This window comes from Lutra lutra, chromosome 5 (assembly GCF_902655055.1).
Source record: "Lutra lutra chromosome 5, mLutLut1.2, whole genome shotgun sequence".
NCBI lineage: Eukaryota > Metazoa > Chordata > Mammalia > Carnivora > Mustelidae > Lutra > Lutra lutra.
Window position 1 is genome coordinate 94,744,534 of NC_062282.1, and position 22,751 is coordinate 94,767,284.

At 42.1% G+C, this 22,751-nt stretch overlaps 1 protein-coding gene across 3 annotated transcripts in view; it reads left to right on the top strand.

Moving 5' to 3' along the window:
- The window catches only part of RGS7BP (regulator of G protein signaling 7 binding protein), a 99,046-nt gene that overhangs the window by 69,701 nt on the left and 6,594 nt on the right, over positions 1 to 22,751 (top strand). For 2 of the 3 annotated variants that reach the window (XM_047730457.1, XM_047730458.1), the window contains exons 4-5: positions 6,510 to 6,657; positions 12,665 to 12,735. In XM_047730457.1, coding sequence (XP_047586413.1) covers positions 6,510 to 6,657; positions 12,665 to 12,735 — 219 coding nt within the window. Of the gene's footprint in view, positions 1 to 6,509; positions 6,658 to 12,664; positions 12,740 to 22,751 lie in introns of those variants that run through there. The other variant, XM_047730459.1, reaches the window with a different exon arrangement.

Genomic DNA, 22,751 nt, shown 5'->3' on the forward strand with positions numbered 1-22,751 from the left:
TGACTGCAAAAATAAAATCAATTCCAGAAATACTTTGAAGCTGGAATCAACAAATGCAAATCACAGGAAGGATTTCTGGAACTGCTGTCAGGGAAATTAAGGTTTGAAATTGCATTCAGAACAAGCTGGCTTAAAAAAAAAAGGCTGGGCTGCCCCACAGTGACCAACAGAGACCATCACTGCTCGCCCCAGGAGGACATCTGGTGTGATTGTCCTGACGGGGCAGCAAAGCAGAGCCGAGTGTGAAATAACTCTGTGCCTGCATAAAGACAGCCGTGGAAGAAGAAGAAAGTGAGCACATTACTCACGTTTTTCCCAGGCTAAACTGCTCAGTATATCTCGCAGTAGTAAGTTTTAAACAGAAAACTCTGAATAGACAGGGGGCCCAAAAAATAGGCAGGTGCCCAGGTAACTTACACTGGAGATAAGAAACACACAGAAGACAAGCCTGAAACACACGTTTTGCAGCCATACATCCTGTTCCTTCTCCATAATAGCCAGAAGGAGGACACTATAGTCAGAGTGATGGGCAAACTGAGATCCTCACAGATAAACCTGGATAGACATCCAGGGATGACAAATTTAAAAATCATAAAGTGGGAACAGATGAAGAACTTAACATATATGTAGTTGATATTCTCAGAGATTTATGAGTCTACCATATCCATAGAACAATAATAGTCTATAACGAAAAGGAAGCAGCCAGATTTGTTGGGGATAATAATATTATCAATCAAATAAAAATGAAATAGATGGGTTAATTGGTGTTGGGAGACAACTCTCCAGTCTCTTGCATTTCTGTACATCTTATACAGTGAGGCACTGACTGCCCTTTGTTTTATACTATCTTTTCAAGGATATTTACTCAGTAAATGCCTTGGAAAATAGAGATAGTGTCTCTCCCCATGGCAGGGCATACTGACTATTCAAGTATAATTGAAAATGTTTCCCTGTGGGGCAAAGAGCAGACATGCTTTTAAAGGCAGGATCCCTAAGCTCGGGGTTCCTCTCCTGTCACATAGCCGTGTGTTCCACCGGTAGTGATCTGGCCCTTTCTGTGTCTCCCTGTGGGAATTAGGACTCAAGAAACCAACACAAATGCTTATAGTCTGGCCACTGCTGTTCTGTAAGTAACAAACTTGTATCTGACTTAGAAGTCTCAAGTCTTCTTCCAGGATCCATGAAACTGTGGCAGGCTAACTCACAGGCAGAGTAAAATCTCAGACCCTTCGCAGTTCTTAACAATTATTATAATGAATATACTGAGACCCTAAAATAGTGAACTATACGATCAAGTCAAGGTATTCTCCCAGAATTCAGCCCCCAAAATAAATGTGGAGTGTGGGGTGATAGTTAAGAAACATATCAGATGGGGATACCTGGGTGGCTCAGTCACTGGGTGTCTGCCGTCCGCTAGGATCATGATCCTAGCTAGGGTCCTGGGATGAGTCCCACATTTGGGCTCCTTGCTCAGCAGGGAGCCTGCTTCTCCCTCTGCCTGCCACTCCCCCTGCTTTTGCTCTCCTTCTCTTTCTCTCTCTCTCTCTAGCAAATAAATAAATAATAAAATCTTTAAAAAAAAAAAAAAAGAAAGAAAGAAAGAAAAGAAACATGTAGGATGGTTCCAGAGACTCCAGTAAGAAAGAGGAATTCGGAAAGAATGGAGAGAATAGAGAAGGAGATAATCAAGAAAAACAGAAAAACTACTTAAGCTGAAAATGCCGTAACTTCTCAATGAATCACTCCATAGGGTACTTAGTAATCACTAAGGGAATAGGGTACATCTATAATGGTGGGTCCCTTTTTCCCATTGGAATGAAAGGCTTTGGGCAGAAACCAAGCAATCAATAATACTTAACAACAATGGGACAAAGTGACTCATGAGCTTTCAGATGCACTGCTCTAAGAAGGATACAGTATCACTTCTATAATACACTTGCCAAAAAATGTTTACTCTGAACCCAGACATGCAGAAACAAGAAGACAAATCCAAACTGAAAGACTCTCTATAAAACAACCAGCCTGAACTCTTCACTCAAAAATATTAATGACATGAGAGACAAAAAGACTAGAGTGCTCTTCTACACAACAGGAGAAGAAAGAAAAACAACGACCAAATAGAGGGCACAGTCCTTAACTGGAGCCTTTGATTAAGAAAAAGCTAGAAAAAACATTATTGAAACAACTAGGGAAATGCGAATATAGTCCACAAATTAATTAATAGTATTGTATCAAATTGTATTGGATATTTAATCCAAGTTAAATATTTTTTTGGTGCAATCATTGTTTTGAGCTTATGGAGGAAAACATACTTGTTCTATAGGAGATGCATGCTGAAGTATTTAGAATAAAGTGTTATTAATGTCTGCAACTTACTCTTAAATGGGTCATAAAAATGATATTTATTTGTAGTTTTAAATATAGAAATTACATATAATCCATATAATCTATATATATGAGACCTATATACATATCATACATATAGAGAAATTAAATTAAATTAAATTCAAAAGAAATAAAATACAGCTAAGTGTTAACAGTTGGTGAGACCAGAATATCTAGGTGTCCGTTGTGTTATTGCAAGTTTGCAGGTGGTTTGCAAATTTCCAGAATAAAAAAGGGAAGATAGGTTGTAAATGCCAATCAAATGCCAACAAAGATGAACAGAAAGAGAAGCTACACTTACACAAATTTAGGAACCGTCTCATAAATCAAAAATTTAAAGATAATACCCTACAAATTTTTCAGAGAGCTGTAAACAGGCTCCATACAAATCACTGTGGAAATGGACAAGAGATAAGGCATGATAAGATAAGGTAAGATAAGTTAAGCTCTGAGAGAAATTTACTTTTAAGATAGATTTCTACATCCAGCCAATTAAACTTTAAGTGTGAGCACAAAGAGAGAGAGGGGAAGAGAGAGATAGAAGAAAAAAGTATTTTCAGTTACTTAAAGAATAAAAATTTTACATTCCAGATAGGCTCTGAAATAATCAGTCAAGGATATGCTGCAACAAAATTAAAACTGAATCCAAGAAAGCTAAAGATGTGGAACCCAGGAGATGGTATACAAAGTAATCAGGAGCCATGAATACACAGCATTAGAGATAAGAAAGAGTTACAAGAAAAAAGCGTATTCAAATTTATGTACTATTAAAAAGGTAATGGGGTGCCTGGGTGGCTCAGTGGGTTGAGCATCTGTCTTTGGCTCAGGTCCCGCTCCCCGGGGCCTGGGATAGAGCCCCTCATCGGGCTTCCTGCTCGGTGGGGAGCCTACTTCTCCTTCTCCCTCTGCCACTCCCCCTGCTTGTGCAGGCACTCGCTCTCTCTCTTAAATAAACTATTAAAAAATAAATAAATATAATAAAAATGTATTTAATTTGTTAACCAATACATAAGCAAGATAATTTGTAAAAGAGATAAGTACCATGAAGACAATAAACAGACTCCATACTGGGAAGGGATGCCCTCCAGAAAGTTATTATCTACAAGCAGAGTGAACTTGACCCCACAAATACTATGGAATTGAAAACCCCTTAAGTTCATACTGATCCCTTCTGTCTTTTCAAGATGTTTCAGCCAGAGAAGAAACAATATGATCAAAATTCTGCAGAGATTGTGTGAGCTGCTAGAAAGCACTAAACTGCAAGTCCAACATCCAAGGTTTTTATTTTTGTTCATCTACATTAGCAGAGTTAGAACTAGTTCCTGAAAAAGGAAGAGAAGGAGGAGATGACTTGGCATTACAAGCTCACAGGTGTGTCACATGTGTGTTTCAGGAATATATGGACCGTTATTTTACTTTGAAAAGGTTACAGAATGATATTTATCTTATAGAAGCAGTAGAAGCATTATGGGCAGTAAGTGTAAACACACTGCTTGTGGAAAGGATTCTATTTGTGCCTTTTTATGTAAAAAGTATATCATCTCTGTGTGTGCATATATATATATATATGAATGAGATAAAGAGAGGGCTCCGAGAAAGAGCATCACACTACCTTGTGTCCTCCCCTGTCCTCATTTGAATGAAAGCTCTGACCACAGGACAGGGGCTATGGTGGCCCCAAGCCAAGCAAAGCCGATACTCGGAGGACCGGGTCTGTGTGTGTATCTTCTTCCTCTCCCTTTGCTGCCCAAACCATGCGGTGTTCCCCAAGGCATTTCTGCTCCACAGGAGGACCACAGCAGCCATTTGTGCTTTCAGATGGCCCAATCCTTCAGAATTTTAGGGACACCACCTCCCCCACTTTTGCTTCTCTCTCAGATCTCAGCCACCCCTGCAAAACTGCTTCCTAAGGCCAACCCTGCCCGGTGGGGGGTGGCAGATGGACTGAATTTGTTGCACTCTCCCAGGAAGCACAATGCAATTGCTTTTAAGAGGTCAGTGGCCTCCAACTGTGAAATGATAATATGCTAAATTACGTGCTTAATTAAATTGCACCCCAACAGCATACCATAAAATTGGAAAAGCAGTTCCATCACTCAGGATCAATGAGCATAAAGTACACACAAAAGGATCAAAAGTTCTCATCAGCAAACTTGTGTTTGAGCTTTGGCTGAATATTCCGAGGTCCATTTCAACTATAGGTTGATGAATGGTGAACAGTTAATTACAACTTAATGGCTTGTCTCTGTTTCCTGGTGTTGCTGCCATATAGGTTAGAATTGTCAGGAATGAGATTTTTTTTTTTTTAAGATTTTATTTATTTATTTATTTGACAGAGAGAGATCACAAGCAGGCAAAGAGGCAGGCAGAGAGAGAGGGGGAAGCAGGCTCCCTGCTGAGCAGAGAGCCTGACACGGGGCTCCACACCATGTGGGGCTTGATCCCAGGACCCTGAGACCATGACCTGAGCCAAAGGCAGAGGCTTAAACCACTGAGCCACCCAGGCGCCCCGGGATGAGATTTACTGCTAGTCTCCTTCAGCCAGGAATCCAAGGGAAAATCTTCCTATTAGATTTTACCATCCTGTTCACAAGTGTGTTTGTTTTATTGTTTTGTTCATATTGGGTTTTTTTTTTAAAGATTTTATTTATTTGAGGGAAGAGAGAGAGCCTAAGTGGCTGGAAGAAGCAGAGGGAGAGGGAGCAGCCCATTCTCCACTGGGCAGGGAGCTCGACGCAGGGCTCTATCCCAGGATTCTGAAGTCCTGACCTGAGCCACAAGCAGACAGCTTGACCAGCTGAGCCACCCAGGCACCCCTATGTTGTTTTTTTTTTTTAACCATGCAAAACACACATCAGGAATAGGGAAACAGATGAGAGGTAACCTGGTGTAGCTGCTATCTCATGGATATTCAATGATGTGGGCTATAACAAATTCTTAACAACTTGTCTCCAGCTGCAGCTACACACTACAAATAATACTGTGTAAAAGGGTAAAAGAAACAATCCAGCATCAATCCCAGTACCTGATACTTGGCTAACACTCAGGAAATATATGTAAGTGAATAAACGAAAGAGTGAATGAACAACTGACAAAATTCAGTTCTCTGACTTCATGATCAGTCATTCCCATGATTTCAGGACACACCCCTGCAGAAGACAAAGTTCACGGCCGAATCAAAGATGTTAACAGAGGCTTTCTGGGCCATAGACTATAACTCCCATTTAACGTCATATGAATTTATTACTGAACCAATTTGGAGATTTGTCTCTAGAAAGTACTGATTTTTTCACTTGAGATTAGGCATGCTAAATACAGTCCTAGTGGATTGGCCATGCATTGCCGTGGACAGCTACCCAGGAACTCCATGGCCCTTTAGTTGATGGTACTTTATGGTCTCAGCAGAGCAAGTCTGGATCTTGAGGCTGAACTTGAGGCTGTGAGGGAATACCCTCACAGAAGCATAAACTAAAAGAGGTTGGAAAGGCAAGGAAATGGAAGTCAAGTCCATAATCTTTCCTGTTTCCCACATACTAAGATAGTACTACTTTCCACATACTGGGTCCCAAAATGTGTATTTGATTAAGAGATAGGAATCCAAGACAGCCAAGGTCAGAATCAGAGAAAAGGGCCAGAGCTCCCATTCTTCCTGAGGGCTATCATCTGTTCCTGGCCATCTTAGTTGCCCTTGAATCCAAGAACCAAAAATCAATTTGATTTCACAGACTGAAACCCCCCTCCCAAGCTGACCTGATCTACCTCACTAAGAATGGATTATAGAGCCCCCATATTGCATCAAAGAATGAACCCTTATTTTGCCTTGATCTTGTTGTACTGACCTCAAACTATCTTTTGCAGAATATTGTGAAACATGCTATACACACACACACACACACATGCAAGTACATGTATTTATATAGCCAGAGATAGAGATATCTATATTCATGTTATTCAGAAACTGAATTAGTATTGTAGTTAGTATTCAGAAAGTTATTAGGGTTAATGGAGCCTATAACTCAAAGCAGATGATCCTTGCAATGGTATCTTGGCTACAGAACCTGAATTTATGATTTCTTTTCCTTTTCTCTTTACCAACATCCCCCCTCCAACTGTCCCCGACATAGGAAAGGAGCCTGGCGGGGGAACCAAGAGTTTGGATTGCAAAATTGAGGAGAGCACAGAAACACCTGCTCTAGAGGACTCCTCATCATCCCCTGTAGATATTCAGCAACATTCCTGGCAGGTTTCCACAGACATCGAGAACACTGAAAGGTAAGTGGGAAGTTACCCTAAATAGACTGCCAGTATTCTTCCAGCAAATACTCTTAGGGGCTATAAAAGTTGAGATTTTTCTCTTTCAGATTCAGCTTTTGTCTTTCAGATTCAGATTTCAGAAATCTCAGAATATTGAGGTAAAAGAAAGTAAGGAGTCCAAACCCTGAAGCAGAATGCTAGCAGGATTTCCAGTAGTCACAGGCTCCCAGGCCTCTTTTTATACCACTGTACCACACTGTGTCTCCATGGAAATGAAAACAGTGTGCTTCCTTGGGAAGGGAGAAAGTTGAATCTATATACCATCACATCTCACCCACTGGGTAGGGACCAAAATTTCCATTTGCTTAAAGGAGAAGAATCCAAAATCATGCAAAGATGTCACCAGTAGACTCTTGCATTTCAGGTGTATGGAATGGCCTGCTGAGCTGTCAGTCAGGGACTAAGCATTCTGTCCAGTTGACAGCTTTTCACAGAGCTCCCTTTTCTTGCTTTCCCAGAATATAGCTGAATGCCTCCTTAGTGGTCAAAGCCAGTTAATGCATTTGTCTTATCAAGCAATAGCTCACTGATAGGGAGTTTCCTTCTAGAGAAGAAGAGATTCTACAGTGACTCAATTTCACTTCGGAAAAGGAAGGAATAATAATATAACAATACGTGCCACGGCTCATCTAGATGCAAAAAATGCCATTCTGGGAGGCAGGAGGATAAGGCCCCTGTTTACTGGCCTTCACAGTGATATCATGTCCTTTGCTACTAATGTCCCTAGAGCTGACACAAAGCAGTTGAATGAATACTGGGCAATTCCACTGAGTGCTTTGTGTGGAGCTGAATCACTGACAAGATAATGAACATTTTATTTTTTTATTTTTAGAAATGTAACACACAATGGCATTTATAGCCACTGTGGTTCTACTTTCATATTGTAATATAATTCTAAAGCTAATTACTGAATTTCTGTGTTTATAGAAAATTGAAACATGTGGTAATTATGTGCTATTAATAAAACTTGGATTTTGTATAAGCTTGGAAATCTAACAATTCAAACAATAAAGCTGTTTGGCATGGTCTGATACAGCTATAGACAAATGGTGAGGGAATGATTTGTCTTAATTTATGAAATAGAAAATGCTTTGCTCTATTCCCAGGAAGAACTATCTGCCAGAGTGCCATGATTCAGGGCATAATCCATCAGCAAAGACATTTGCCCTTTCAGACACCTTGCACAGCAACTGTATCTAAGCTTTTTGACCTTGTAAGAAGGTAAAAAAATAAAAATAAAAATAAGAGAGGGTGCAGTTGGGTTCAAGATGGTGGCATAAGAAGATGGAACTCACTCCTTCCCATGGATCCAACAAATATACAATAATAATTTCCTCACAAAAAAGACGAACAAATTGGATGAACAGAGCCTCCACAACAAAGGACAAAAAGGACAGCACTGAGATGGGTAGGAGAGGCAAAGACCCTACCTTGCCAAAAAAGACTCCACCAAAAGTGTTGTGTTCCACAATGAGGCAGGGTCTCAAAATACAGAATTTTTTCCTAAGAAGTGAGGGGTCGGTGCTCCACATCAGGCTTCTAACCCTTAGACTCTGCATGATAAAGGAAGAAGCAAAACTGTCACTATCGGCAGATGACATGATACCATACCATAGAGAAAATTCAAAAGACTCCAAAAAAACTGTTAGAACTAATAAATGAATTCAGTTAAGTGGCAGGATACAAAATCAACACACAGGAATCTGTGGCATTTGTATATACTAATCACAAATTATCAAAAAGAGAAATTAAGAAAATAATTCCATTTAAATTGCATCGAAAACCTAGGAATAAATTTAACCAAGGTGAAAGACCTACACACTGAAAACTATAAGACACTGATGAAAGAAAATGAAGATACAAATAAATGGAAAAAATATTCCATGATCATGGATTGCAAGAACAGAGTTAAAATGTCCATACTATCCAAAGCAATCTACAGATTCAGTTCGATCCTTATCAAAATTCCAGTGAATTGTTTCTTTTTACATAACCAGAACAAATAATTCTAAAATTTGCATGGTACCACAAAAGATCTTCAGTAGCCAAATCACTGCTGAGAAAGAAGAACAAAGGTGAAGGTATCACAGTCCCTGGTTTCAAACTATGCTATAAAACACAGTAATCAAAACAGTATCATATTAGCCTAAATATCGTATCAGTGATGATAAATGGAGAGCCCAGAATTAAGCCCACACATATATGAGCAATTACTTTATGATAAAATAGCCAAGAACATACAATGGAGAAAAGGCATTCTCTTCAACAAATGAAGCTAAAAAGGGGCCCCTGGGTGGTTCAGTCCTTTAAGCGTCTGCTTTCAACTCCGGTCATGATCCGGAGGGACCTGGGATTAAGCCCCACATAGGGCATCGCTGCTCAGCAGGGAGTCTGCTTCTCTCTCTGCTCCTCCTCATGCTCACTTTCTCACTCGCTCGCTCTCATAAATAAATAAATAAAATTTTTTTTATATGGAGCTGGAAAAACTATATATATATATTTTTTAAAGATTTTATTTATTTATTGACAGAGAGAGATCACAAGTAGGCAGAGAGGCAGGCAGAGAGAGAGGAGGAAGCAGGCTCCCTGCCGAGCAGAGAGCCCGATGCGGGGCTCGATCCCAGGACCCTGGGATCATGACCTGAGCTGAAGGCAGAGGCTTTAACCCACTGAGCCACCCAGGTGCCCCAAAAACTATATATATTTTTTAATGGAACTGGAAAAACTAGACAGCTGCATGCAATAGAATAAAGTTTGACCACTATCTTACACAATGCACAAAAATTAACTCCAAATGGATTAAAAACCTGAACGTAAGATCTGAAACCATAAAATTCCTAGAAGAAAACATAGGCAGTAAGCCCCTCAACATGAGACTCAATGGTAATTTTTGTGGATCCGATTCCAAAAGCAAGGGAAACAGAAGCAAAAATAAACACATGGAATTACATCAAACTGAAAATCTTTTGCACAGTGACAGAAATGGTCATCAAAACAAAAAGATGATCGACTGAATGGGAGATTTTTGTAAATCATATATCCAATAAAAGGATTAGGATCCAAAATACATAAAGAACTCATACAACAAAGAAAAAGAAACAATCCAATTTAAAAATGGTCAATCTGAATAGACATTTCTTCAAAGAAGACATCCAGATGGCCAACAGACACATAGGAAGATGTTCAACATCACTAATCATCAGGAAAATGGAAATCAAAACCACAATGAGGTATCACCTCCCACCAGTGAGAACAGCTAGTACCAGAAAGACAAGAAATAACAAATGTTGGCGAGGATGTGGAAAAAAGGGATCTCTCATACCCAATTGATGTGAATGTAAATTGGTGCAGCCACTATGGAAAATAGTACGGATATTTCTTTAAAAAAAAAAGAGAGAGAGAGAGAGAATAGGATTACCCTATGATCCAGCTATCCTACTTCTAGGTTATTTATCCAAAGAAAACAAAAATGCTGACTCAAAAAGATATATCACTCCCCTGTTCATTGCTGCATTATTTACAATAACCAAGAAATTGAAACAACCTAAATGTTCATCAGTGGATGAATGGAAAAAGAAGATGTGTGTGTGTGTGTGTGTGTGTGTGTGTGTACTATAATGAAATACTACTCACCTTGCTATTGGCAACAATGTGGATAGACCGTGAAGGTATTATGCTAAGTGAAATAAGACACACAGAGAAAAACAAATACCGTATGATTCCACTCATCTGTGGAACCTACAAAGGAAAACAAAACAAAAACAAACTCATAGACACAAGAGAACAGGTAGATAATTACAGAGCAGAAGGGTGGGGGATGGAAGTGGTTGAAATGGTTGAAGGGGGTCAGTTATAGGGTGATGGATCATAACTAGACTTGTAGTGGTGATCACTTTGTAAGACACACAGATGGCAACTTACAATGTTGTACACCTGAAAGTTAAATAATGTTATATACCAATTTTACCTCAATTTAAAAAAAAGAAGAAGAAGAAGAAGAGTATAGCTGAGTTTCGAAGTTCAGCCTTAAAGTCCAGATTCAGGTCAAAGGAAGTGGGAAGGACTAAGAAAAATAGGCACAAGAGACCTGGTCTGGGAAGGCACCTTCCTAAGTTCTCCCTCTCTCTACCCTAAGAGATCACTGCGTCTCAACCTGGGCTTGTACATTAAAATCACTAGGAGGGCTTTTTAAAAACATTGATTCCTGAGCCCCATGCCCAGAAACCAGCTGTATCAGGTTCTCATGGGGTGGGATCTTGGCATATAGTGATTCTGTGTAGCCGCCTGAGAATTGGTGCTTTCTGGGGAGACCTTGCGTCTGTCTCACATACAGGGTTCCTTACCCATTTGCACTATGTGCCCGCCCACCTCCCATCCCATCCACCCTTGAACATTTTATAGGAAATCAGAATGTGCCCCTTGCACTTCTGGATGTATGGGCCCTGACTTCCTTTTCCTCCCTCCCCCGCTTGCACCTTCTCTCTCTAAAAATACCCTTTGGGACTTATCAGCATCAACGCCCCAACGACATATACTTAAGGAAAAGAAATCTGATTTTTTTTTTTTTGTACGTTTATTTCTACAACTGAGCCACAAGGCTGCTTTTTTTCTCCCTTTCTAATCAGCTATTGCGGAGAAAGAGTTCCTTTTTACATGTTAGTCAATACTCAAGGAAAGACCCTATGGGGTCTCTGGCCTCCCCTAGGACAACTGGTCCTTAAACTAGATTCAAAAGAACAGTTGTGTATGGAGAAATACACTGAGGCAGGGGCGCTGGCTCGCTCAATTGGTAGAGTATTCAACTCTTCATCTCAGGGTTGTGAGTTCAAGCCCCACACTATGTGTGGAGCCTACTTAAAGAAAGAAACTGAGGGATTTCAAACCTAAAGGTAAATGGCAATTCTTTTTTCTCCATACAGCAAAAGGAAAATTAGTAGATAGAATTTCCTCAACTTTTGGACTATCCTCCCCCCAAAACTTTCTTAAATTCTTATTACCCGCTGCTATTGTTTGCCTAGAGTTAACTAAAAGATGTATCTGATTTTTGCTCTTGTAAATGAAATCTGCCACTCCGTCCTGTGATTTCAAGAGCACTAACTCCAGGGGATGACCACCAGAACATGTGGAGAACTAATGCCCCAAGGATTTGAAAAGTCCAACTGATCCCTGTCCCAAACTAGAAGCCCTCGGCATGGCTTCCTGCTCCACAGTTGGGTGGTTTTATGATCACATATATTCTAAGATGAGAGAGCAGAGATGTTGGAGGGATGCAGCGGCTTACTGACATGGGAGGGGCTAGAAGAAGGTCAGTCTGTCCATCTGTCCCAGGTGCTCTCTCTCCCTTCTTCTCCCTCTCCACGCACCCCCTCCTCATGCCTGCCATCATGAAGAGCTCTTCTCTGAAGGTTTTAGAATTCATCAGTTTCCCCTTATTCCAAGTCACTTTAATCAGTGCTGAGCCTTGTGAATCCCTAACACCTGTGTTATACTGACTTTCAATCGCAGTAATGAGGCAATAGCGAGTGAACCAATATAAAACCACGACAGCCATCAGACCTTAAAGCCTGAGAGCAACATCACGCAGCCTCCGCTTTGCCCAGAGCACCCCTGATATCCTACTTGCATGTCCCTGACCTCCCTCTTAGAAATCCGCAACACCGGCCTCATTATCAGAGACTCTTCTCTGACCTCAGCCAGGTCCAACCCAAGGCAGAGATGAGGGCTCCTTCGGCAGAATGCCCTGTGGAAATGTTTGCCAGAGTAGTTCCCATTCCTTCCAGAGACAGCAGTCTCTGATTTTTTTCTTATAAAAGCAAAATAAATTCAATATTTGCCTACTGGAAACTAGAGCTAGTACAATTAAGCGCAGACTCTCCTCTCTCAATTGTCTCACAGAACAGACTGTTTGGGATTGCATTACAAAAACTTACAGCTGATTTTTTTTTTCTTTTTGTCACTTTTACAGAGACATGCGAGAAATGAAAAACCTTTTAAGCAAACTCAGGGAAACTATGCCTTTACCATTGAAAAATCAAGGTAAGTCTTGTCATTTCTCTTTGAGGCAAAGGATGTTTTTAACATGATAACCTTGGGACTTGTTTCTTGAGAAATTACAAATTTGTTTTACACAAACAATAGAAGGCACTGAGTATACATTCCTCGCTCTTTAAAAAGATACAATAATGAAAATGGAGCCTCTCAGGAGAACACAGTCATGCTCCAAGGAGAGCCAAAATACACTCTGACCTTCAGAGGCCTCCTCCACTGGCCCTGTCAGTCAAGAGCATATATTCATTGACAAGCCCTAGAAAGCACTATCCCAGGTATGGCAAATACAAAACAACTGAAGACTTGGCCCTTGCCTTTAAGAAGCTGGACATTAAGGAGGGCACACGTGGTAATGAGCACTGGGTATTATTTATAAGACTGAGGAATCACTGACCCGCCCCACCTCTGAAACCAATAACACCTAATTAACTGAATTTAAATTACAAAAAAAAAAAAAAGAAGAAGAAGTTTACAGCCTAGAGGAGGACACTTAAAGAAATTTTCCAAAGGGAAGGCACCTGGGTGGCTCAGTCCATTAAGCATCCCACTCTTGGTTTTGGCTCAGGTCACGATTTCAGCGTCATCAGTTGGAGCCCTGCCTCAGGCTCTGCACTCAGGATGGCGTCAGCTTGAAATTTTCTATCCCTCTGCCCCTCATCCTCCCTCCAGTGTGCTCTTTTTCTCTCTCAAATAAATAAAATCTTTTCATAAATAAATAAATAAATGAAAAAATAAATTTCCAAAGAAACTCCTCTGCCATCTAGATGTTTAGTTATCTAAAAGAAGTAATAATAATTAACAAATTGAGACCTTACAGTGCACCACTGGATTCTGCACCTAATTCCAATGTGTGGGAGAGTTTTCCCACACCACCAAGCAATTCGTGGACACCAGCATGGTGTCCTGCAATTCATCTGAATTCTGAGATGACCTGGTGGACAGCACCAGATCCCCTAAGTTAAGGGCTACAAGACTGCCCTCCTCCACCACTTGAGATGTACAGGTTGGAAGTTCCAAGGACCCCCTGCATGAGTCTATTTAATTTGCCAGAGCAGCTCATAGAACTCAGAGAAGCATTTTACTTGCTAGATCAGCAGTTATCACAAAAGGATATAACTCAGGAACAGCCAAATGTAAAACGCAAGCATTGGGTTTGGGGAAGGACAAGCAGATTCCATCCCTTCCCCAGCATGCACTGCTTCGTACATCACCTGTTCACCTACACAGAGGCTCTCCGAACCTGTCCTTTGTTGGTTTTTCATGGAGGCTTCATTACATAGGTGCGATTGACTAAATCACTGGCCATTGGAAATGGAACTCAATCTTCAGTTCCTCTCCCATCCGGGGAGATTGGGGGGTGGGTCTGAAAGTTCCAACCCTCTAATCACACCTTTGGTTCTGCTAGCAACCAACCCCCATCCTTCCTCGGTTTTTGTTAAAGTAATTCATTAACATAACAAAAGACGCCTCTATTGCTATCATCCCTGAGGAAATTCCAAGGGTTTTAGGAGCTTTGAGCCAGGAAGGAGATGCAAGACCAAAGGCATGCCTTATTATAACCAAAACGTCACAACCACTATCCTAAATACTTCACATGTGTTAACTGTATTAACTTATTTAATTCTAATAACAACTTTGAGGGAAAGGCTATTAATGTTTCCCAACTGGCAGGAAACTGAGGCAAAGAGAGGTTAACTAACTCAGCCAAGGTCACACAGACTGTAAGTAGAAAGGCTGGGAAGTGATCCCAGTCTGTCTATCCCCAGAGCTATTCTGTGGGAATATACAGCTTAACATAGGAATGGAGAGGTATTTTCACTAGAATGTTAACTTCCATGAGGGAAGGGCCTCTACACGCTTTTGTTAACTATTACTTTATCTTCCGTATCTAGAGCAACGCCTAGAACACAGTAGAACAACGCAGTAAATGTTTGTGAAATCTGCGCGGGTCTTGGCTGCCCCTACTCGTTGGGGGGGGGGGGGGGCATCTGATGATCTGATGATCTGATGATATGTACCAAGCACTACCTACAGCACTTACACTGAGCATGCGCGGGACTTGGCGGCCCGAGGTGGGGGTGGGGGTCTGATGATGCGGATGAAGGACGAACCGCAGCTCTTACACTGAGCATGCGCGGCCGGAGACGTCTGCGGAGGGGCGTCCGCTTCCGAGAGCGCTCCGTCGAGGGAGGAGAAAGGGTGTTTAGAGTCAGAGACTTCTCTGGCTTCCACTGAGCAAAGCAGAGGGAGGACAGGGTGCCGCCTGGCTCTGAGAGGACTTGGCAGCAGAGCTGGAGAGCCTGTTGGCTCGGGGAGCAGGGTGGCAGAAGGTGGAGAGGTGGACGTGAGAACGCCAGATGAAGAGGCCGAGAAGTAGCGTGGCCTGAGCGGTGTGGGCTGGAGGCAGGGCGTCAGAAAGGAAGACGCTGCGTGTGGGGCGTCAGTCGCCTGCCGCGAAGCACACCCTGCAGGGCCTGGGATCAGACTGATGGGCTTGAGCCCTGCGCATAGGGCTTGGAGACCTCGCAGTGGTTTCAGGAAGCAGATAAGAGTGGAGGGAGGAGGGAGCCCTCCGGCCACAGCTTGGACGCTTGTTGCTGGAAATACGCAGGGTGGTGGGGACATGGGACTTGGGATGGAGACGACCCTTGGGTTCGAAGGCTGGCTCTGCCACTTACCAACTTTGTGCCCTGGAAGTCTGTTTAAGATCCATCGATTTCAATTTCCTCATCCCTGAAAAGGAGATAAGAGCATTACTTACTTCGGCGGGCTGTTGGGGTTTAAATGAAGCACCGCAAGTCTTGTGTCTGCTCCCGACCTTGCAGAGAGCATACACTGGACAGATGCTTTATTGTGAGGACTGTTGCTAGTACTGGTATTCTTTACCAGCCGGCCAGCCGGTCTAGCTCAGGAGAATGCCCCATCATCATCCAACAGAACAGCCCGGGCTTCCGCTCGTTAATCTGGAGCCCGCAGTGCAGAACATTGGTCCCTGGGACTTTGGAGTTGGAGTTCATGTCTGAAGCTGTTCTTAGTTTCTTTATATGTTTGGCAAATCCCCCCATGGGCAGCATGGGCCCCCCCCCCTCCCTGTACCTCACTATCAGCTGCCCAAGAGGACATCTGCCAGGGCGCGCAGAGTAAATGGCATGTGGGCCGTGTAATTTCTAGTATAAATCAAACCATCCCAAACATCCCCTCCACATTTCATGAAAATGCATCCAATGGTTCCCAAAACACGCATTAATGGAAAAACAGAAATTTCAGTTTATTTACTTGGGACATTTTTATAATCATGAAGAGTAGAAATATTTTGTGTGACTTTTTATTCCCTTTATAAACAGAAAAAAATTTTAAATACAGTTTCAAAATATAATAATAGTAATAAATGAGCGATACTGTGAGTAAAGACATGAGTGAAAAGGGAATAATCCAAACAATTGATACTCAGGACTGAAACCCTAAATCTGTATAAAGAATGAAAAGGAAAAAAGCTAGGAGATTTAAGGAGCTGTTCAGGAGGGAATGATGCAGTAGGATTTTGAATAATAAGAAAAAAAATGACGTGAAGGCTTCCATTCAGGGAAATTCCGGTTTCTTCACTTAGGGGAAAAATAGAACCCTTGGCATGAGATGCCACATCTCTGTTTTTTACAGGTTTTGTGGGGACTCATAGCATGATGTCACTACGAGCTGACCAGTGGAGACAGGGGGGTATGAATCTGAACCAGAGGGTTTGAGAAAGCCTGAGGGAAGGAGAGCAGGTCCCTTGGGCCCCTCTGGGAACATTTTTTTTTTTTTTAGCAGATGTATATGGCAGCGTTTTAATGAACAAATCAGCCAGATGCCTCTGACTCTGTATACCAAGCTAGACCATAGGAGCCTTCCCATGACCTTCCTGGAAATCTTTTGCCGCTGATCTGTTTAGTCTATGGGTAGGTGAATAGTATGGAGTGAAATGTGGAAAAATATATTCCAGTTCTTTTCTCTAGGACCTTATTGTCAAAACATCTTTGTAACTGGATGAAAACCATTATAGAAAGCCATCTGGTTATTTTCTGGCTTCTTATTTCTTTTCTCTTTTTATTCCATTTACATGTGTGTTTGAAGCAGAGAGAAAAAAAGGGGAAAGATACCATGCCTGGTTCCCTTTGTTCCTACCTCAAACCCTGACCATGTGACGATCCTGGTGGGCAGGCCCTTGGGGGAACATCCCTGGAAGGAAGAGCTCAGGAACTGCTTTCTCCCGGTTCCACCCTAGTCCTCACTTCAGAACCTTCCTTGTTCACCTTGTTGACCTTAGCATTGAAAGAGTCAGTCCTATCTTCCCCCAGCTTCCTACCACAATCAAAACTTGACAACAGTTTGTTGTGAAGTGATTTTCAGTGACAAATAAAGGAAGGTAGCCAAGAGCAGGAATTTTAATGGTTTGTGATTGCGGCCTCCTTTCAGACAGCGCCTTTTCTTTCCCATCCTTCCAGTGTGAGACTGGAGACAATGAGAGGCACAAAAGAAAGGCGAGCTGCCCTCTTTCTACAGAGCCCCACAGCAGGCTCCTGACCACGTCCAGGTCTCCTGGCTCTCAGCCCACTGTTCTTTCCATTGCTTCAGCGCCTCTCCTGTCCTACATTCTGGGTCACTGGCAGTGCTGTAGGGAGCTTCATTAATTATGATAGTCTTGCTGTGTCAAATGGATTACAAATGGAACCACCTGTGGAGAGCCTGCAAGGTTACTGACAAAGGCTAAAAGGAGACTGGAAAGTGAAGGGCAAGCATCTTCTAAATGTATGTTACAATCAAACAAAACAAGTTGGCAGACATAAATTAAGCCCGAAAGACAATTTCACTTTTTCCAGAATTCTGACTTAATGAATGCTATGGGGTGTGTTTGTACATTCACCTTTGCCTAGAATTTGGTCGTTGAGAATCAGTCTGAGGTGGATCCGTTGGGAATTGAATCTACTCCAGAATGGGTCCCTTCCTGGGGACAGTGCAACTCCAGACTCAGTTGGATCTAGGAACATTTCCCCCAGAGTCATACTCTCAGTCCACTCCAATCTGGAGCCCCCATATCCATTCTAGCCATGTCACACAGCAGTGTCTGACATCTGCCTAGAGAACATGAGGCAGTTATGGCACCTGGTAGCCTCAAGATGATCCTTTAGGTCCTCTTGCCAGGGCCTCCTAGAAAGACTTTGTATACTTCAGTCTGGTGTGACTCTGAATGTTACTCTGGGTAGTTTTTACTCCAGCAGCTCCATGTCCTTTGTAATCTCTGCAACTTTCCATCCAGGATTCAGTATGCCATATGTATTTCCTCTCTCTCCTCCAATTAATTCACACATCACTGATCACACATCACTCTCCTAATGCATTACTCTGTGTTCAGCCCCTACTCACAAATGTTACCTTCCTACTCATCGTCTACTAGAGAAAGAACAGACGTTTTCTCCTAGCATCTGGTGTCTCTGCCATCATCTGTCATGTGATGGTAACCTAGAATGTGCCAAGTTCTGTGTCAGGGACTGGGAATATCTCTCCTTCTAGAGGTTCTTTATCTTAATGGAATAGACTAGAGGAGAATCACCTGGAATGACAGGCCAAATGACAGGTTTCCCTTCTTAGAGATTGGGATAATGTTTTTGGGGTAGGGCATGTGAATTCTGGAAACAACTTTCTCTCTCTCTCTCTCTCTCTCTCTCTCACACACACACACACACACACACACACACACACACACAATTGGACAGACAAAGAAACTACTGCTTAGAATATAACTGCCATAATAGCTAGACTCAGGTCACTACAAGGGTATATGGGAATCTCACCTAACCTGATGTGAGCTGTAAGAGGTTGGGGTGTGGGATAGAGGAGAGGGTTGCTGGTATTGAGAATTGCTTTTTGGAAAGTGAGCTGAGATTTCTGAGGATGAATCAGAGTTAGCCAAAGAAAGAGATGGAAAAAAGAAAAAGAAAAAAGAGGTAGGGGGGAAGAAAGAGAGTCTATGCAGAAGGTTCTGGATATTGAAGGTACGTGAGGAGATGAAAGAATAGGGCTTTTTGATGAACTACAAGCACTTCATTAGTTGGGAAAGTGGTTAGAAAAGAGGCATGAGGGCACCTGGGTGGCTCAGTGGTTTAAGCCTCTGTCTTCGGCTCAGGTCATGATCTCAAGGTCCAGGGATCGAGCCCTGCATCGGGCTCTCCGCTCGGCGGGGAGCCTGCTTCCCCCTCTCTCTCTGCCTGCCTCTCTGCCTACTGTGACCTACCTCTTTCTCTCTCTCTCTGTCAAATAAATAAATAATTTTAAAAAAAAAAGAAAAGAAAAGAGGCATGAAAGACTAGAAAAGTCGGTGGGTCTATATCATTAAGACCCCTATAATTCATGTTGAGAGGTTCAAACTTTATCCTGAAGCCACTGGAGAGATTAAATAAGGAAGCAGGTGCAATAATCCAATGAGAAATGCTTAAGATCTGACCGAAAGCCAGGGGGTCGGAGAAGAGGATATGAACAACTGGATGGGCTGCATACGAGAAAAGGCAGAATCAAGGATGAAAGCTAGGTTCCGACCTGGAAAGCAGGGTGAATGCTGGTTCTATTCACTAAGTCAGAGAGAACAGAGGAGGAGCAGTAGAGACAGAGGACGATTAAAGTTTTGGAGATGGAGGACCTCCAAGAGTGATGTTCAGTGGTGAACAGCAGATGTACAAGTCTTATGCCAAGGTGAGATGTGTGAGCTCGGAGGCTAGAAATACACATTTAAACGTCATCGGCATAATGGTAATTGAAGCCTTAAGAATGGCTGACTCCGCCCCAGGAGTGTGTGCCTAGAGAAAAGCCCTGGAAGAACAACGTTCAAGTTTCAAGGGGAAACAACTGCAGTTTACAAAGGGCACTGAGAAGAAAATCAGAACATTATGAAAGAAATCAAAGAAAATTGCAAGCTAATCTTGGAGGGATTGGCATTTGTCTAAGAAGGGAGGACTTTTCTGGAAAAAGGAATGGTATGTATAAAGCTGGAGAGGCAAGATAGGACACAGTCATATTTAGGGAATTCTTTGTGTTTCTATTTTGTACTATTCCCTCCTTCATATACCTTTCAGTTCACCCTGAACTGTCCACCCTGAACAGACTGGACTGTTTACTTGGACCCAAATTCAAGTAGCCTCTGATCTCCATGACTGTTCTCGCACTGTCCTCTCCAACCAGAAAGCCCGTCTCCGCCTTCATCAAATGTACAAGTTCTCCTCATGCCCAGCATGAATACCAAGACCTCCATGATTTTCCACAATTATCTTCTTCCTTCTCCACTTGGGAGTAATTCCCCCGCTTTGGAATTCTCATAGCATTGTATCCGTATCTCTCTTATGGCATTTTAATGAAGCTTCGTAGTTACTCAAGCAAACATTCTTGAGATCAAGAACCTTCTTTGTATTAGGACCCATCTGATATAATCCCCAGCACCCAACATGGAGCCTGCACTTAGCGGGCCTTTGATCAATGCAGGGCTTCTCCGAATGTGGCCTCAGGACCAGCAACATCAGCATTTCTGGGAAATGGTAAGAAATCTAAATTCTCCAGCTCCACCCTATTGATTCGGAAACTCTGGAGGGAGGGCCAGGGATCTGTAGTTTAACATGCCTTCAGATGATGCTTAGTGCAGCTTAACGTTTGAGAAGCACTGGGTTAGCTGAAAGTCTCCTTTTTTTTTTTTCTGGAATAGAAATTTGCAACTACAGTTACATTATGAGCACTTCTCTAGATTCTATCTGAAAACAGAGCTTTTAAGTCAAATGCTCAGTGGATTATTTGAAAACTTATTTTTATGTCCTTCTGCTTCTTAACATATCATCCATGTAAGAAATCTCATATCAGCAAAACAAATGTGAACAACAGAGAAATGGTATCATTGTGCCTTGGGGGATTCTGGTGTCCCTGGCTTTAGCAGTATCTAGGAGTTAAGCTTCAAATGACCAAGATTTGAACTTGCTGATGGCTGAATTGCCTATTCTCCTTTTCTTTCACTTTCTCCTCTGCTCTCCTCCCTCCCTTTCCCTTTATCCACTTTTCATTTTCACATCTAAAACTGTCTCAGAGCATGCACTTTGGAGAAAAGATGCTATAAAATTCTCAAACATTCACAATAAAAATCAAAGGTTTCCCAGCAAGGTCAGGTGGATTAGCCCAGAAAGCTGAGAACGAGTCGGGAAAACATTCCATTTTGTCCACAGTCTTTTGGCAGCCTGTAACGTCAGAGACAGGATTTCAATCAATGTGGAAAGACATCTTTCCTTGGACTTGAATTCACTCCAAACCATTCCAGGCGTACTTACTGCTGGTGAATTTCAGCATTTACTGCCGGTGTCAGCTTCCTAGGGTGTAGAAAGCTGCTCTGAATTCCTGCCAAGAATTTTCGAGCTTTTGTGTCACCTCAACCCTAGGTGATGATCAGACAAGTTCTGGCCTAGGCAAAGGTGTCACAATGCTCAACAGAGATGCCCCAAACCAGCAGCTGTCCTTAATAGGCAGCCAGTCCTTTGCTTAACATCTGAGCACCTTCTCATCAATTCTAACACTTCTTATTCATGCGAATGCTGTGTGTTTGTGTGTGTATATAGCACTCACAAGTGAACATATATGTGTGTATCTATCTAGCTATATATAAATAGGTAGATAGGAAAAGAAGACTGAGGAAGGAGAATTCAATAGCACAAAAGGTTTTTTGATGCACCGTAATGAGTGCACAGGTACAAAGGTCAGTTTTGATGCAAATCTCATAGTATCTGTGTTTAATACCTGTTCTTTTCATACGTAAAAAAGAGAACATGGGAGCAAATATCCCACCACAGCATACGCATACCAGAGCATACACATACACAGTTTCTTCATAAATTCAACCTGTAGTAGACATTTCCTCACATAGTGGGAACCATACACACCAGCATTGCCTTTTTACAACACATAAATACCCATTCCATCACTCCCCAAATCTCTTAAGTGTTTGGAGAAAGGGAAGGATATATAGGCATTCAGGAAATAGATCTTCCAAGTCTTAAATGGAAATAAAGAGATTTTTCTTCCCTATAAATATCTCCGTCGTTTTGGTGATTCTGTTCAAGGAATCATTGAATTCCTAGGGAACTTGTGTTTCAGGAAGTATAGTCAGTATCCCAAGAGATACCAAAAGATGCAATTCTTTAGTTTTCAGAGTCTGCTGTAAATTTGCCATTTCCACCTAGGTTAAGTCTGTTGACAGTCTGGTGGTTTAAAAAGTAAGGGTCCTAAAACTGATGAGAAAGTGAGTTATCATCTCTTTCTGTTCTAAATAGACCATGATTCATCTCTGAAAGATTCTCCTGAGAAATGAGGCTCACATATAGTGTTTGACTTTGCTTTCTGAGTCTTAACGGTTTGGGGCAAGTGTAAGTATAAAAGAGAGATGTCCTATTTTTAGTCTCAAAATGGTGACATCCAGAGTATAGTGAAATGTTTTTCACCACAGAAAGGACAAAGAGCGTCCTGTTTTTCTCCACATTTGCAGAATATGAATCTTAAGAGAGAATATTAATCTGTGGAGACCAGGAGAGTGCACTGTGTTTGATTAATTTGATGTGCTCAGCTGGGGCGCCTGCTTTCTTCCCTGACTCTGACTTGCTACTCTGGTTCTATCTAAAAGTATAGCATGGGGCACCATTCCAAGCAACACTGTTAACTTGGTGAGTGAGGCTCATGTACAAATAAGTATGACACATGGCAGCCTTTGGGGAATGGGAGGAAAAGCCCAGACACTTGGATGACACAACCCACATAAGAGGACTGGGAAGCCGGAACTTGTTTTTGTTCTTGACAGTTTACTGAACGTCTAGGCTCAGTAATCAAAAAAACCCACCCTCAGCTACAAACTAGTTTTCTTGAAGTGGGGCACATCTTTCCCTTTCTGCCTCCTTCATCCAATTCCTGATTCTGGGCTCTTTCCCAAGGTCCTGTATCTTCCAAGTTAGGAT